Source organism: Porites lutea, chromosome 11, assembly GCF_958299795.1.
Source record: "Porites lutea chromosome 11, jaPorLute2.1, whole genome shotgun sequence".
In the NCBI taxonomy this organism is placed as follows: domain Eukaryota; kingdom Metazoa; phylum Cnidaria; class Anthozoa; order Scleractinia; family Poritidae; genus Porites; species Porites lutea.
The window spans coordinates 25,486,481-25,498,545 of record NC_133211.1 but is presented as its reverse complement, the minus strand read 5'-3'; the positions used below and the strand labels follow the sequence as shown (position 1 = coordinate 25,498,545).

Below are 12,065 nucleotides of genomic sequence, written 5' to 3'. Positions count from 1 at the left end.
TCGAGGCGCTCTTACTTGTTGGAGGTTTTGTAAAGATTTCCATCTACTTTAACGAATTAGCGAGTAATTCTTAAACCGTTCTATAGATTTTTTAAAAACATTAAGATTCTTGAGATTACCCGTCCTTTTATATGACTTTTTATAGTTTCAAGATTATTGACATAATTATTGTAAGGCAGTAAACAAGGGCATCTCATCAATTATTAATGGGCAATCGTCGCGACTTCGATAGTCATACAGGCTCTTAGCGTCAGGTTTTTTAATCACCGGACGAATGTTCTTAAGCCGTGCACCTCCAATATACTTAATCGTTTCTCTTTATGTCTTAACAGCTTGTGTCAACATTGGTTCAAATACATTCTGCACCCGGTTTAAAGAGTTTTGCAAGAGGAAGAGAAATAAAGACTTTATGAGCAGATACTGTCCCCTCCAATGTGAAATGTGTTGAACGGGTATGTGGCAGTGCAGTAAGTGTCAAAACTAAGCTGTGAGGGATATTTGCCTTATAGAGAATCTACTTATCTGAGTGGTCTGTTTACTACGCTTAAGGGAGGCAAGGGGTACGCAGTGGTGAGAGCACTCGCCTCCCACAAATGTAGACAGAGTTCAAATACTGGCGTCGTGGCCGCGCCATTCGCCATAGGTGGGGTTGAATTGTTGTTGCTTCTCTCGTCAATCCTTTGCTCCAAGAGGTTTTCCTCCCGGTTTTTTCTCCTGCCTCGGCTCAAAATCAATTCCAGTTAGACCAGGAATGGTTAATGAGAAACCACTTTCTGAAGTGCTACCTCTGGATCGTAATTTTATTGTAACGTGAGGGAGCAAACAACATTGTGCTTTCATACGTACCGTAAACACATCAACAACTCATGGATTTCATCCCCTTAGGTATATAATATGCTTCAGCAGATGTGTGGAACCTTAAATCAAAATTATAGTGCGCTAGAAAATTTCACATCAGCAAAAATGTCGCTGTTAGCAATATGTGTAATGACTAGTTACTCCTTTTTTCCTTTTTTATTTTTACCTTTGTATGTGTCATAGTTTATCATTCCTGTTCTGGCTTCTTCTGCTTGTTTTTTTTCCTTCTTGATTAGCTACTGACTGGGTTTGACTCGTGAAAAAAGGTTAATATATTTAATAGTACATTTAAGTATCTAGTATTTGTATCACAAAGAACATAACTGGAGAAAATATTCCCAGCGGTCGGTACGGACCGTTTATGTTCAAGTAATTAAAATTGTTAATGATATATGAAATAAATCATATATGAACTGCGGAAATGAAATGAAAATGAAGAAATGATCGTCGCAGGGAACGCAATTTATGCAATTGCGTAAAGAAGCCTGACAAAAATTGGATTAATATGATTGTTATTGACGTTACTGATTTCATGTTTTTTCTTTTGACAGATTCTTTCTTTATCCTGATCAGGAATTGCAATGAAATTGAAAACAACAGCGTTAGTTTAATTTCAGAATCAAATTAAAGAAATGAAAGGCGAAAACAGCGTTAAAATTTGTATCTGGGATGCAAAACAAAATACCTGAGGTGAAATAGATTTCTCTGGATATAATGAAATAATAAAATGATAAAGGAAATACCGTAAAATTCCGAAAATAAGCCCCGGGGCTTATATTTTTCAAAGGCCCTTTTTGAGGGGCTTATTTTTGGAGGGGCTTATCTACGGAGGGAAATTTGCGTTTCAAAATCGATTGGGCTAGCCTTACAGTTGGAAGTAAATTTACCGTTTTTGCTTTGTTTTACTTTGTATTTGAGGGCAATTTTCCAAGTACAAGCCCCTGGGGGGCTTATATTTGGAGGGGCGGTTTAACCGAGGGTTTTTGCGCTACCGGTTTCGGGGGCTTATATTTGGAGGGGCTTATACATGGAGGGGCTTATTTTCCGAATTTTACGGTATTTACCGCAGAGTTTTGTTGTACTTGTTTTTATTGAGATACTAATTGAAAACTGCTCCTGACTTTGGATTATTTGTAACGAGTCGCGAATCCAACATAAAAGGTATTAACAATCACGAATTATAAAGGAGTGAAATCTCCCGTTGCAGTTATACTAATTCCCCACGAAATTTAGTTCTGATACTCTTCCTTGAAAGTATTCGGCATTTCATCGTTTGATTTAGGTGGAAATTCTCATGAATAAACACTCGGCATAACATACATTGTAACAGTTAAGTGAGACAATTAACAGAGGGCGATGAAGCACTCGACATTGATCGGCTGATAAAACCGCCCCATAAAAATTAGCTGCAGAGGCGGAAGCTTGGGCCGGGCGTCTTAAAAGCTGCAACCACTGCAATGTGATTGGGTCAACCACTAAAACCAATACTCAAAATAGTTAATATTCATCCCTGGGTATTGTCATTCATGACATTATAAGAAGGTATGAGAAGTCAATCTGAACTGAGGCAAGCCCAAGACAGGCTGAATTGATTACATGTGTAGGTAATCTGGAACCCGACTTACTCGCTGGGGAGGGTGGATGGGTCGCCAATCGCCTTCGTGTCGGACAAAGTGAAGTGAATTGGACAATGCATGCCAGTGTTTCATATTATATATACTCACTTGCATGTCATTAATCCCCAGGGATGATATTTACAATTCAGATGGAACATGAACAGTGCATGTTTTTCGGGAAGTGTAGGTGATAAAGGGCTGTCGGGTATGCAAATATACTCCAAATATCAGATGTCGTCCATCGACTTGTCTTCTTGCTTTTCTTGCTATGTTTTTAGACAATAGTTTGCCGTGAAACGTGTAAAATGTTCCGTCATTACTCACTTCGCCATCACTCACTTCGAAAACAACTCAAACTCGTTCCCAGGTCTTCTCGGTTAACGGTTCAATAATCTGCAACTTTGCTGCACTTTTGACGTCATCCGTTCAATATGGCAAAATTCTTCCAAATTGGTCAACAGTAGTTGGTTATGAAGAATTATGCGTGTGATTTTAGCCAATCAGAAACGGAGAAATATTTTGAATGAATAATGATATCATTTATGTAAGGATTAGGATCTGTGACCCATTACCCATACGTCCAGGACGTCCAGCTGTGAGTTGGGGATGATCGCAGGAATATAGAGCGACTAACGGCTTCAGTTGCAGACATGAGAGCTTTACACTGAAGTGGAAAAAAAAGATCTCCGTATACAGCATACCATCTACACCTTCGAATTATAATGGCGTTTAGATTTCCTTTATTTGTCCAAGATACAGATTACATCGCATTAAATCTATTCAACAATAACCAAACCCTTTATTTAAACGCGATAAGAGATAAAGCTTGATAGCTTGAGGGATCGTGAAAAAAACGCCTCTTTCCAAAATGCCTGTAAGAGTAACAGAACAAGAAAAAAAAATAGGCAGATTAAACCCAAAAATATAAACTGGCATCACTTCTTCTTCTAATGATTAGACTTTAAATCAACTGACCAACTTGTTTGTCATGTACTCAGTGGTTGTTTTGTAGCGGTATATTACCCCTCAATGATCATTAACCAAACACTGAGTGAAGTATGTACTATAGCTAGTTAAACTATCTTGCGCCCTTTCTCTAGCCTGCGTAGCTGACGGGATCCTTGGGCCCGGGGAACTCCCAGACTTATCCCGCAAGCTAAGCATACTCCTTTCTCCTACACTTTTGGACTAATTTTGCCAAAGATTCCCATTTCTGTTTGACGCCTCTACAAGATCTGACGAAAAATCGGTATGAATCTAGACACTTAGTGAGCGCTATGGACTCTCAGTAGTGCAGGCATAATGTTCTGTGTAGGGAATCAAAAAGAAAATAGAAAATAAAGATAATTACATTATACCTCTTTACCAAAATTTATACCAAGGTGCTCCCCTGTAATCTCCTGGTTGAGCAGCGCCTACGCCTGGCTATTAATCAAAAAATAAAAAAAATAATTGGCATGATAGTTCAATGAATGAATGAAATTGCTTTATGTGCGTCTTTTTTATACCGCTACTGAATGAGAATTTTAAAAAAAGCAGCACAGTGTTGCTCGGCGAAAACAGGTATTCGGGAAATTACTGGTTTGGAGCGAGCTTATAATTAACCGCTCGGATCACTCATTACAGTGGGTGATCTATCGCATCTTTCGAATGTTTTCCGAATTTTTGATTGTCCCAGACCTCTCGATATTTCTCGATACCGAGCCTACTATAGCTACTAGCTGACCGGAATATTCAAAATGGCCAGCAGAGGAAACCATTCCACGCATCGATAAAGTAAGCTGCTTTTATTCAGTTTTTATAATGGGGTAATCGAATCAGATGTTAGGGAACTTTGGAACTCATTAACTTGTTAAAACCAGAATCAACACCCCCCTCATCCAACAAGTTGTTCAAAGAGAGAGAGAGTCTTAAGGTCGGTTCTCACGGATCTAGCCATTGTCCATCCAAGTTGTGCAAACACGTTCCTGTTGCTGGTTTTCACTGTCACGCCATCAAAAACAAAAATCAAAACTGTTCCCGCAAAAGAGATAGACCGAAATCTAGGAAATTAAAGGAGGTAAGTTTTAAGTGCACGCCAACGCTAGTTCAGGTCAGTGAAAGTTTTCATCTGCGAAATTTTCGGAGAGACTATTTACTCAGATTCAGAGACCTTTGTATGAAGAAGCCATGTTGGTGCCCATCCGAATGAGCACAAACACGGCGGCCGTAAACCAAACTAAAAAAACGTCACTGAGTTTGGAAACGAAAACGTGAATTGATCTCTCCAAGAACTAATAAACATTAAAAAGCAATATCTTTTCGAATACAATGACTGCTCAGCAAGCAAAATCCCCCAACCCCATTCCTCTCAGCTCTCCCAGTGGCCACGTAAAACCGAGAAAATGAAAGTGAAAATCTGTCGACTGAATATTCGTTTTTTATCTGCTATGATTCTTGACAAAAGTAAAAGTTCGGGAGGATCTCTCTCCTTAGCCGAAGCTTCCGCTTTGTATCGATACAGAGAGGTTTCTGCGGGAGGAGGATGCGGGAGGATCGATAATTCCATAGTTCAAATTTTTGATAAGTAAACGTCATTCAAAATCCATTGAGCAATGGTAGGATTAACGCTAGACTTACATCTTCATCGGTCGGCGTCCGTGCTCCTGTCACCTTATGCGCAGAAGCCGCTGCAGCATGAATCTCCTCACTTTTATTTGGCTCATCAACAGCCACACTGAAACAACAAGAAGTCCTGTTGAATCATGTGTTAATTACTAAGCGTTTTCGAGTTCGCATTCCCTGAAGCCAAGCTAAAGTCTGGCGCCAATATCGTTTATAGCGATACTCAGGCTGAAGTCACCTATTGATACTAAAGTGTACCAGCCAGTCTTTCGTTTCTCGTTACACATTTGAATAACAAAAACAATATTTATAAACAGTGAATGAAACGCGCACATTAAATCATTAGCATAGTTACCCCTGTTGTCTGAGCACGTCAACCGCTTCCCAGATTTTTTCAACTTCCTCCTGTAAAATAATTGGAATTTTCTTACCGCAGGTATAATCAAGCACTGAAGACCCGATGCAAACGTTTCATAGCTCATGTGAGCAATACAACTACAGCTTACCTCGAGTGCTGATGTCCTATTGGACAGTGCTTTAAGTCTGAAAACAATATTTAAGTGGATATGTACAGCATTAATACAAAGGGCTGATAATGTAGTGGAGTCTGATTTTATTATTTACAATGAAATTGTGATGATTAGGACTTCGACTTCAGAAAGCGAGTCCTTCTATTAAATAATGTCCTGAGCTTAGGGTGAGTGGTGAGTCGTGGCTCCTTCTTCTTCTTCTTCTTCTTCTTCTTCTTCTTCTTCTTCTTCTTCTTCTTCTTCTTCTTCTTCTTCTTCTTCTTCTTCTTCTTCTTCTTCTTCTTCTTTTCCATATACTGACTATGTCCGAGATACGACTACGTACTCACCCAGGGCCAGTTTATGACACAAATAGATTGACTAGATTGTTTGTTGAAAGTACAACAGATATGGCTAAAAAGGTTTCAATGATATGTGATACTATACTTACCTGCCTCGAAAATCTTTGCCCCTTGGTGACTGAACATTGCGGCAGTTATGATGAGATAAGATACGATAAACAAGATCAAAAGACTTAGCCGCACCAGCCTTAATCAACAAAAGTTATATTAGAGACGTGCAAATAAAAAATAAACAACTGATAAATAGTAGCCACAATATATAAAATTATCCAATCCAAATAACACACTCATAGTACTGTAAACTTCAATTATTCTATACATTAGATATCCTAAAAGAACTTATTGATTCTGGTGCCTTAATCCCTTGATCGATGTAGCTTGCACACAGACGTTGCTCTCATTTTCTTTTCGAAAATCGACAAGTGCGAAAGTCCACCCCCTGCCGCTATGGACTTTGAGCTCAGTTGATCGACGGCGCTATTGCACTCTAAGCTGATATTCCCGGGGGGGACTACTACCTTATAAGGGCTTAATGAGGACATGCAGCCAGCCAGGGTATGTTTTTCGGGATTTTTGTCTTAAACAGGGTATTGATTTTATCAATTTTTGTCTTAAACAGGGTATCTTTTCTTAGACAGGAACCCATAACCCTGTTCTTAGACGATAAACAGGCTGCGCTTATGTTCTACGAATGTCTTAAACTGGGTATCAAAAATCGGAATTCTGTCTTAAACAGGGTAGGAAAATCAGCGATTTTTGTCTTAAACAAGGTCAGGGTATGAGGGGCCGAGCCGCACCTCCCCACCCAAGGATATATCGAGTACCCCCCCCCCCCCCCCTCCCCCCGGGCTGACATTTAACTGGAAAGACTAGAAGTGCATTTATTTGTCCTGGAAACTGCTAGACCTTTGCGTCGCTCGGATGACCAGGTAGAAATTAAATAGCGGCCCCGTCTAGCGGCCAATAGGCCTGAAGTTAAAAATAGTGTCCTATCTTGTCCTTGATTTGTACAGCGTGCTTAATACATTTTAATGATTAAAAGCTGTTTCATTTTTCAATCTAAAACACATACTTCGATAATTACTCCTTTGTTTACACCGTGTCCCAACAGTTCGTTCCTCTTCTTTATAAGTCTGTATTTCAGTACCATTGGACTTGGTAAGAAAATCATTTAAAGAATAGTTGTGACTTTCAATCTAATTCACTATTTTCGTACTTTTTGTGCTATCTTTTGACTTGAATATTCGATTTGTGTACTGCCGCGCCAAAGGTGCGCGTGCGCGAGTATATTTTCCAGCCTTTTTTTGTTTTTATTTTATAGCCCGAATTGCTCGAACTCCTTCCTTGTTTTTTGTGAATGTCAAGAAAGATAAACACCCTTAACGCAAAAACGTCCAGCTACGTGAGAGCATAAGCATGTATACTTCGATTTACTGCCTTATCTGTTATAGAAACTGCTAAAAAACTGGAAAATCCGAATGTTGGGTGGTAAATGATCATGGCGAAATGAAGGTTTTGAAGGCAGGAAACCAGGGGGAAGACCAAAAGTCCTGAATAAAGCAGGTACAATAGTTTTAAGAAGACTAGATACAAAAAAAGGAGACGTCTCCACAAGGAAACTCTCACATAGTTAGCAAGCCAAGTCCAGAAAGGGTCATGAAAAGCTGTTTAAAATGTTTAAAAAATTAGAGACCCCTGAGATGGCCAAAAAAACTGCTTAGTCTACCAAGTAACGCCCAGCTCGTCTCAAATTTGTAAAGAAGTACAAAAGCCTTACTGTGGAAGGAATGATTATCTTTTTTGAATGAGTGGTCAATATTTTGTTCAGCTACCTAAACTAAACAAATATTGTTGGGGGCTGAACTGTCTGCTGCGCACAAGGTGACAAAAAAGCTCAATATGGATCATCTGTGGGTCTACACGCTGTATTCCACTTCATGCCGCAACGGCTACAGAATGTTATAAAAAAAACAAAAAGGGTACGCCAGTAACTGAAATTCTGAATAGATGTTCTCGATAGTGTAATCAACATCTTCTAGGAATTTCAAGTAAAACTAAAGTTTTGATCAAAAGTTATAGTGCATGAAATTAGAGGAACGAACTTTTGGGACACCCTGTACAGCTAATCCTTTCTATGTTAACGCATGTAAAAAAAACTTAACCAATAACCTACAGTCCAGCAATATCTGGGTTACTATACCTTCAAGCCGTCTTTCACTTTCGTCTGCAAATGATCATTTCCGAGATTATCTTCTTTTTTACAGTGGATGTAGTTTCCATAGAGAAATACAGAAAAACATAAAAATTTAAAGCTCAAAGCCATAGTAACTGTTGTATTTACAAGCTAATACTAAAGACGAAATAAGGCACTGAGCTCTTTGCTGCGACAATCGATCATTTAATCAAAGAACGGGATTACACTATGCACCGTCACAACTCCTCTACAAGAATGGCAAATTATCTAGAAAAATGATTAGCAGGTTAGGGTGGAGGTCCAGTTTTCATTTTCTGTTTTATTAACAGTATGCCACTGCGATGAATTTCTATGCAGTAATTGTCTCTACAATAAATAGTTTACCTACCAGACAGTAGTGTACAAGCACGGGATAAAATGTACCCTGCGTAAAAATACATTTTTACGTGAAGTCTTGAATCAAAATTTTACCAAATCTTGAATGTGGATATGCTATGAGACCGTGAGTACGAACAGATTACTATATGAAATTAAATTATAACTTTAATATAAATGTTACAGGTCGTAACTTGACGGAAATTGCATTGTTCAAGCTGTTTTTAATTTATAATCCCATTGAAGGAAGCATGCTGTTTAAAATTTTAATTTAAAAACTAAAGAAATGAAATACTGTTTTGTATTTTAATCGACGAGAGTCCTTTCTTATTTTGGCGTATAGGGAGTTTAAATAATTAGATAAAAAGTGTAACGACTGAAAACAATTCTAATACATGCATAAATTGTAGTCATGCGTATAATACAAGAGTTTTGAGTGTCATTGACCTTAAAACATGATTTTAATTTGACAAGTATGTATTTGTAATCAGCCCCCTTTCAATCGGATTTAATTAACAATTATTCCTCGAGCGCGAATGGCTATGGGCTATTGATTCAGAGCCCATTCGGGCTCGAGGAATAATTGTTTTAGTAAAATCCAACTAGTTTGTCAAAAATATCGGGAATAAAAAAATTTTGGCTAGTTAAAGCTAGACTTTAATCCTTTTTTGCCGCCAAAAAGCCGGCGCTTTTCGCTGCTAGGGGGCTATAACATATAGCCTAGTAGTACCTCAACCAATCAGAACGCAGCATTGATAATAGACCACTAGCTGGATTTTACTAATATGTAATAGACCCGTTTCCGAGTTTTAAAAACTCTCTCTCTAAACACGTGGCGAAGTACAAAACCTTTCCGAGCGAAAATGAGTTTTATTTGCATGAGAATGAAATCATTTTCATATCAATGGCTTTGCACTTTGCCTCGCTTTGAAACAGAGGCTGGGGGCAACTCGTAAATGGCCCATTGAATAACGCTTGAAACAATACTATACAACAAGCAAACACATTTACCCTATTTACATCTAGAAACTTTAAGAGTGCATAATTCACTGTCTTACAACTTTAACATTCAAACAATCAACATTCAGCACGCGGACGCCATCTTGGTAATCGAGCCAGTTATGCCGTCCTGTGGAAAGAGTCCTGGGTCGCTTCCTGGGGGACCCAGGTCTCATGAACGTAACAATAAGCAGACAAAAATTTCATTTTGCTACCCAAATTTGCCAAAAAAAAATTGGTTGCATGATCAGTAAATGATAATTTTGAGCTGCAAATCTACCCAAAAGTGATATTAAACTAGCAGTGCTATTTTTCGGAAAATAAATAAAAATTATGATTGTAATGACGAATTATGACAAAAATTTTGCTGGCACAATCTATCAAAATCTGCCATAATAGTGCATGGGCGTGTACTGACAGGACGTGTCTCTATACACTCCCACTTACTGACGATAGATTTTCAATTCTTATGCCTGATTCAGTAAAATCCTTCAAAAAAAGCAACGGTGAGCTGAAGAGGCCGCTCGAGTAAGCTGGAGCAACGAGTTTCGGAGCAAGAATGTAGTGTGAAAAATGTCAGTGATAGTAGTGCCTCGTCCTCCATCTTGAACCAAGAAGCCGAAGCGAGCCTTAAATTCATTTGCCATGAGTATGATGTTACCAAGGTTCAGTAACAAAAAAAACTGGGACATCTTTTAAAAACATCGAGGAACGGCTGTTTAAGCTAGAAACTACAATTGATGAGCTTCAGAATTAACGTGAACATGCTATCTCAGACATAATTCTAAATAGAACTCAGGGAAACTTGGATAAAGGCTTTTTTTCCTGTGGAGTTTTTATCTGTTTTGATCTGCAAAAGGCATTCGATATAGTTCAGTGATCATTATATACTACTACAGAAGTTGTCTCATTACGAAATTCGTGGTATAATCAATCAGTGGGTCTGTTCATATAATTAACTGGAAGGATCCAAACCACTCAGGTTGGTTCTTATTTTTCTAAGAACGAGAAATCCTCTTGTGGTGTTCCACGGCTCGATCTTTGGTCCTTTTCTGTTTATGATATATATTAATGACATTTACAAGGCTTCAAATAAACTAAGCTTTTATTTATTTGCTGACGATACAAATTTATTGTAAGCTGATAGGAAATCGAAACCACTTGAATCTGTCGTAACTGCTGAACTAATTTCCTATTATTCATGCATCTCTTCAAATATTTTGCCTTAATGCATGATGTCTATAACAATGGCATACCATCTAACAGTTTTTATCTTTTTACCCCTACTCAAGATATTCATCGTTACAACACTCGTTCTTCTTCCTTTGGTGTTTTTATATTAACTATTCTCGGCTAAATCACCTTAAGAATTCTATCTCTATTATACTCTATAATAGGCGCAGAAATTTGGAACAGTATACCAGACGTTCTGAGAAAACTCCCTAAACATAGCTATAGATTCAAAAAGAAAATAACCAAATCCTCACTTCATATCTTCCTTAAAAAGGCAGTTATGTTGTTATATAGATGCATTAATAAATGAATTAAAGCCACCAACTCCAGTACTTTTAACCACCCATTTTTCAGCTGCAATGTAAACTCTTTAAATTGGTAATTTATTCAAGCTCTTTTGATATGCCATCACATTCGCACGGGAAGTCTGTCATTCTGGGATACAGAAGAATAATAATATGACAACCGTGTTATTCTTTTCACTGATAATCCAAAATGGCAAACTGCTCGGGCGAATGTGATGGTATAAATATATCTAAAACGCTTGAACAAATAAACAATCACACGGGTTTACATCGCAGCTAAAAAATCAGTGGATGCTTAGAAGTACTGGATTTAGTGGCTTTATTTCTCCTCAAAATGGGAACCTAAGACGCTAAAAACTGGTAGGAGATTTCCAAAGATGCTAGGTTTTGCTTTGTTAAGATTTGTTTAGAAAAGAAAGGGACAAATACAAAGAAAATTTGACGAATCGGGGGCAAGTTTTTGAAGATTGCTTTTGCGTCAGTAGTGTTAAGTACCTGCCGGGAGGGAACGCCAAAGCTCACTAGTGTTGCGTTTTTTCCCTCTCGGTAGGTGAATTTTTTTCTCGTCCACATGGCGGACAAGGGGGCACCTGAATTGTTTTCGCCCACAACGGCTCGGATATGCCAGAAAAAGCCGTGAATCTCTCACACTCGACACTTCTTGGAACAGCGTAGAGTGGGATTCAGTTTGGTTACGCGTTATTATGGATAGGGGACTACTGTTGTCAAGAAGAATTTGTCAGTTTATTTTGCTGTAGGCAAGGTTATTAATCTACTCTGGGAAAGGATTCGTCGGTTCATTTGATGTACAATGATTCATGTGAGCTCGGATCACTGATGCTGATCCGGATCAACCTAAAGGAACGCACCCGAAGACTGCTTGCAGTCCCTCGGGATCGCTCGTACATAACATGCTCGGAGGTCCCATAATAGAGACCTTTAGATTCGAGGACGAGAACGAATACGAGTACGAGATTTTTCACATTTTATTCGCGTATTATCGAAAAATA

At 38.5% G+C, this 12,065-nt stretch overlaps 1 protein-coding gene across 1 annotated transcript; it reads right to left on the bottom strand.

Moving 5' to 3' along the window:
• Window positions 1-3,219: 3,219 nt before the first annotated feature.
• Window positions 3,220-8,343, bottom strand: LOC140953023 (uncharacterized). Its single transcript, XM_073402491.1, has 7 exons — window positions 8,150-8,343; window positions 6,039-6,067; window positions 5,585-5,621; window positions 5,434-5,483; window positions 5,094-5,190; window positions 3,833-3,899; window positions 3,220-3,346 (listed from the first exon to the last, which is right to left on the bottom strand). The coding sequence occupies exons 1-6, from the start codon at window positions 8,270-8,272 to the stop codon at window positions 3,837-3,839; spliced, it is 399 nt and encodes a 132-aa protein (XP_073258592.1). The 5' UTR covers window positions 8,273-8,343; the 3' UTR covers window positions 3,220-3,346; window positions 3,833-3,836.
• Window positions 8,344-12,065: the final 3,722 nt, after the last annotated feature.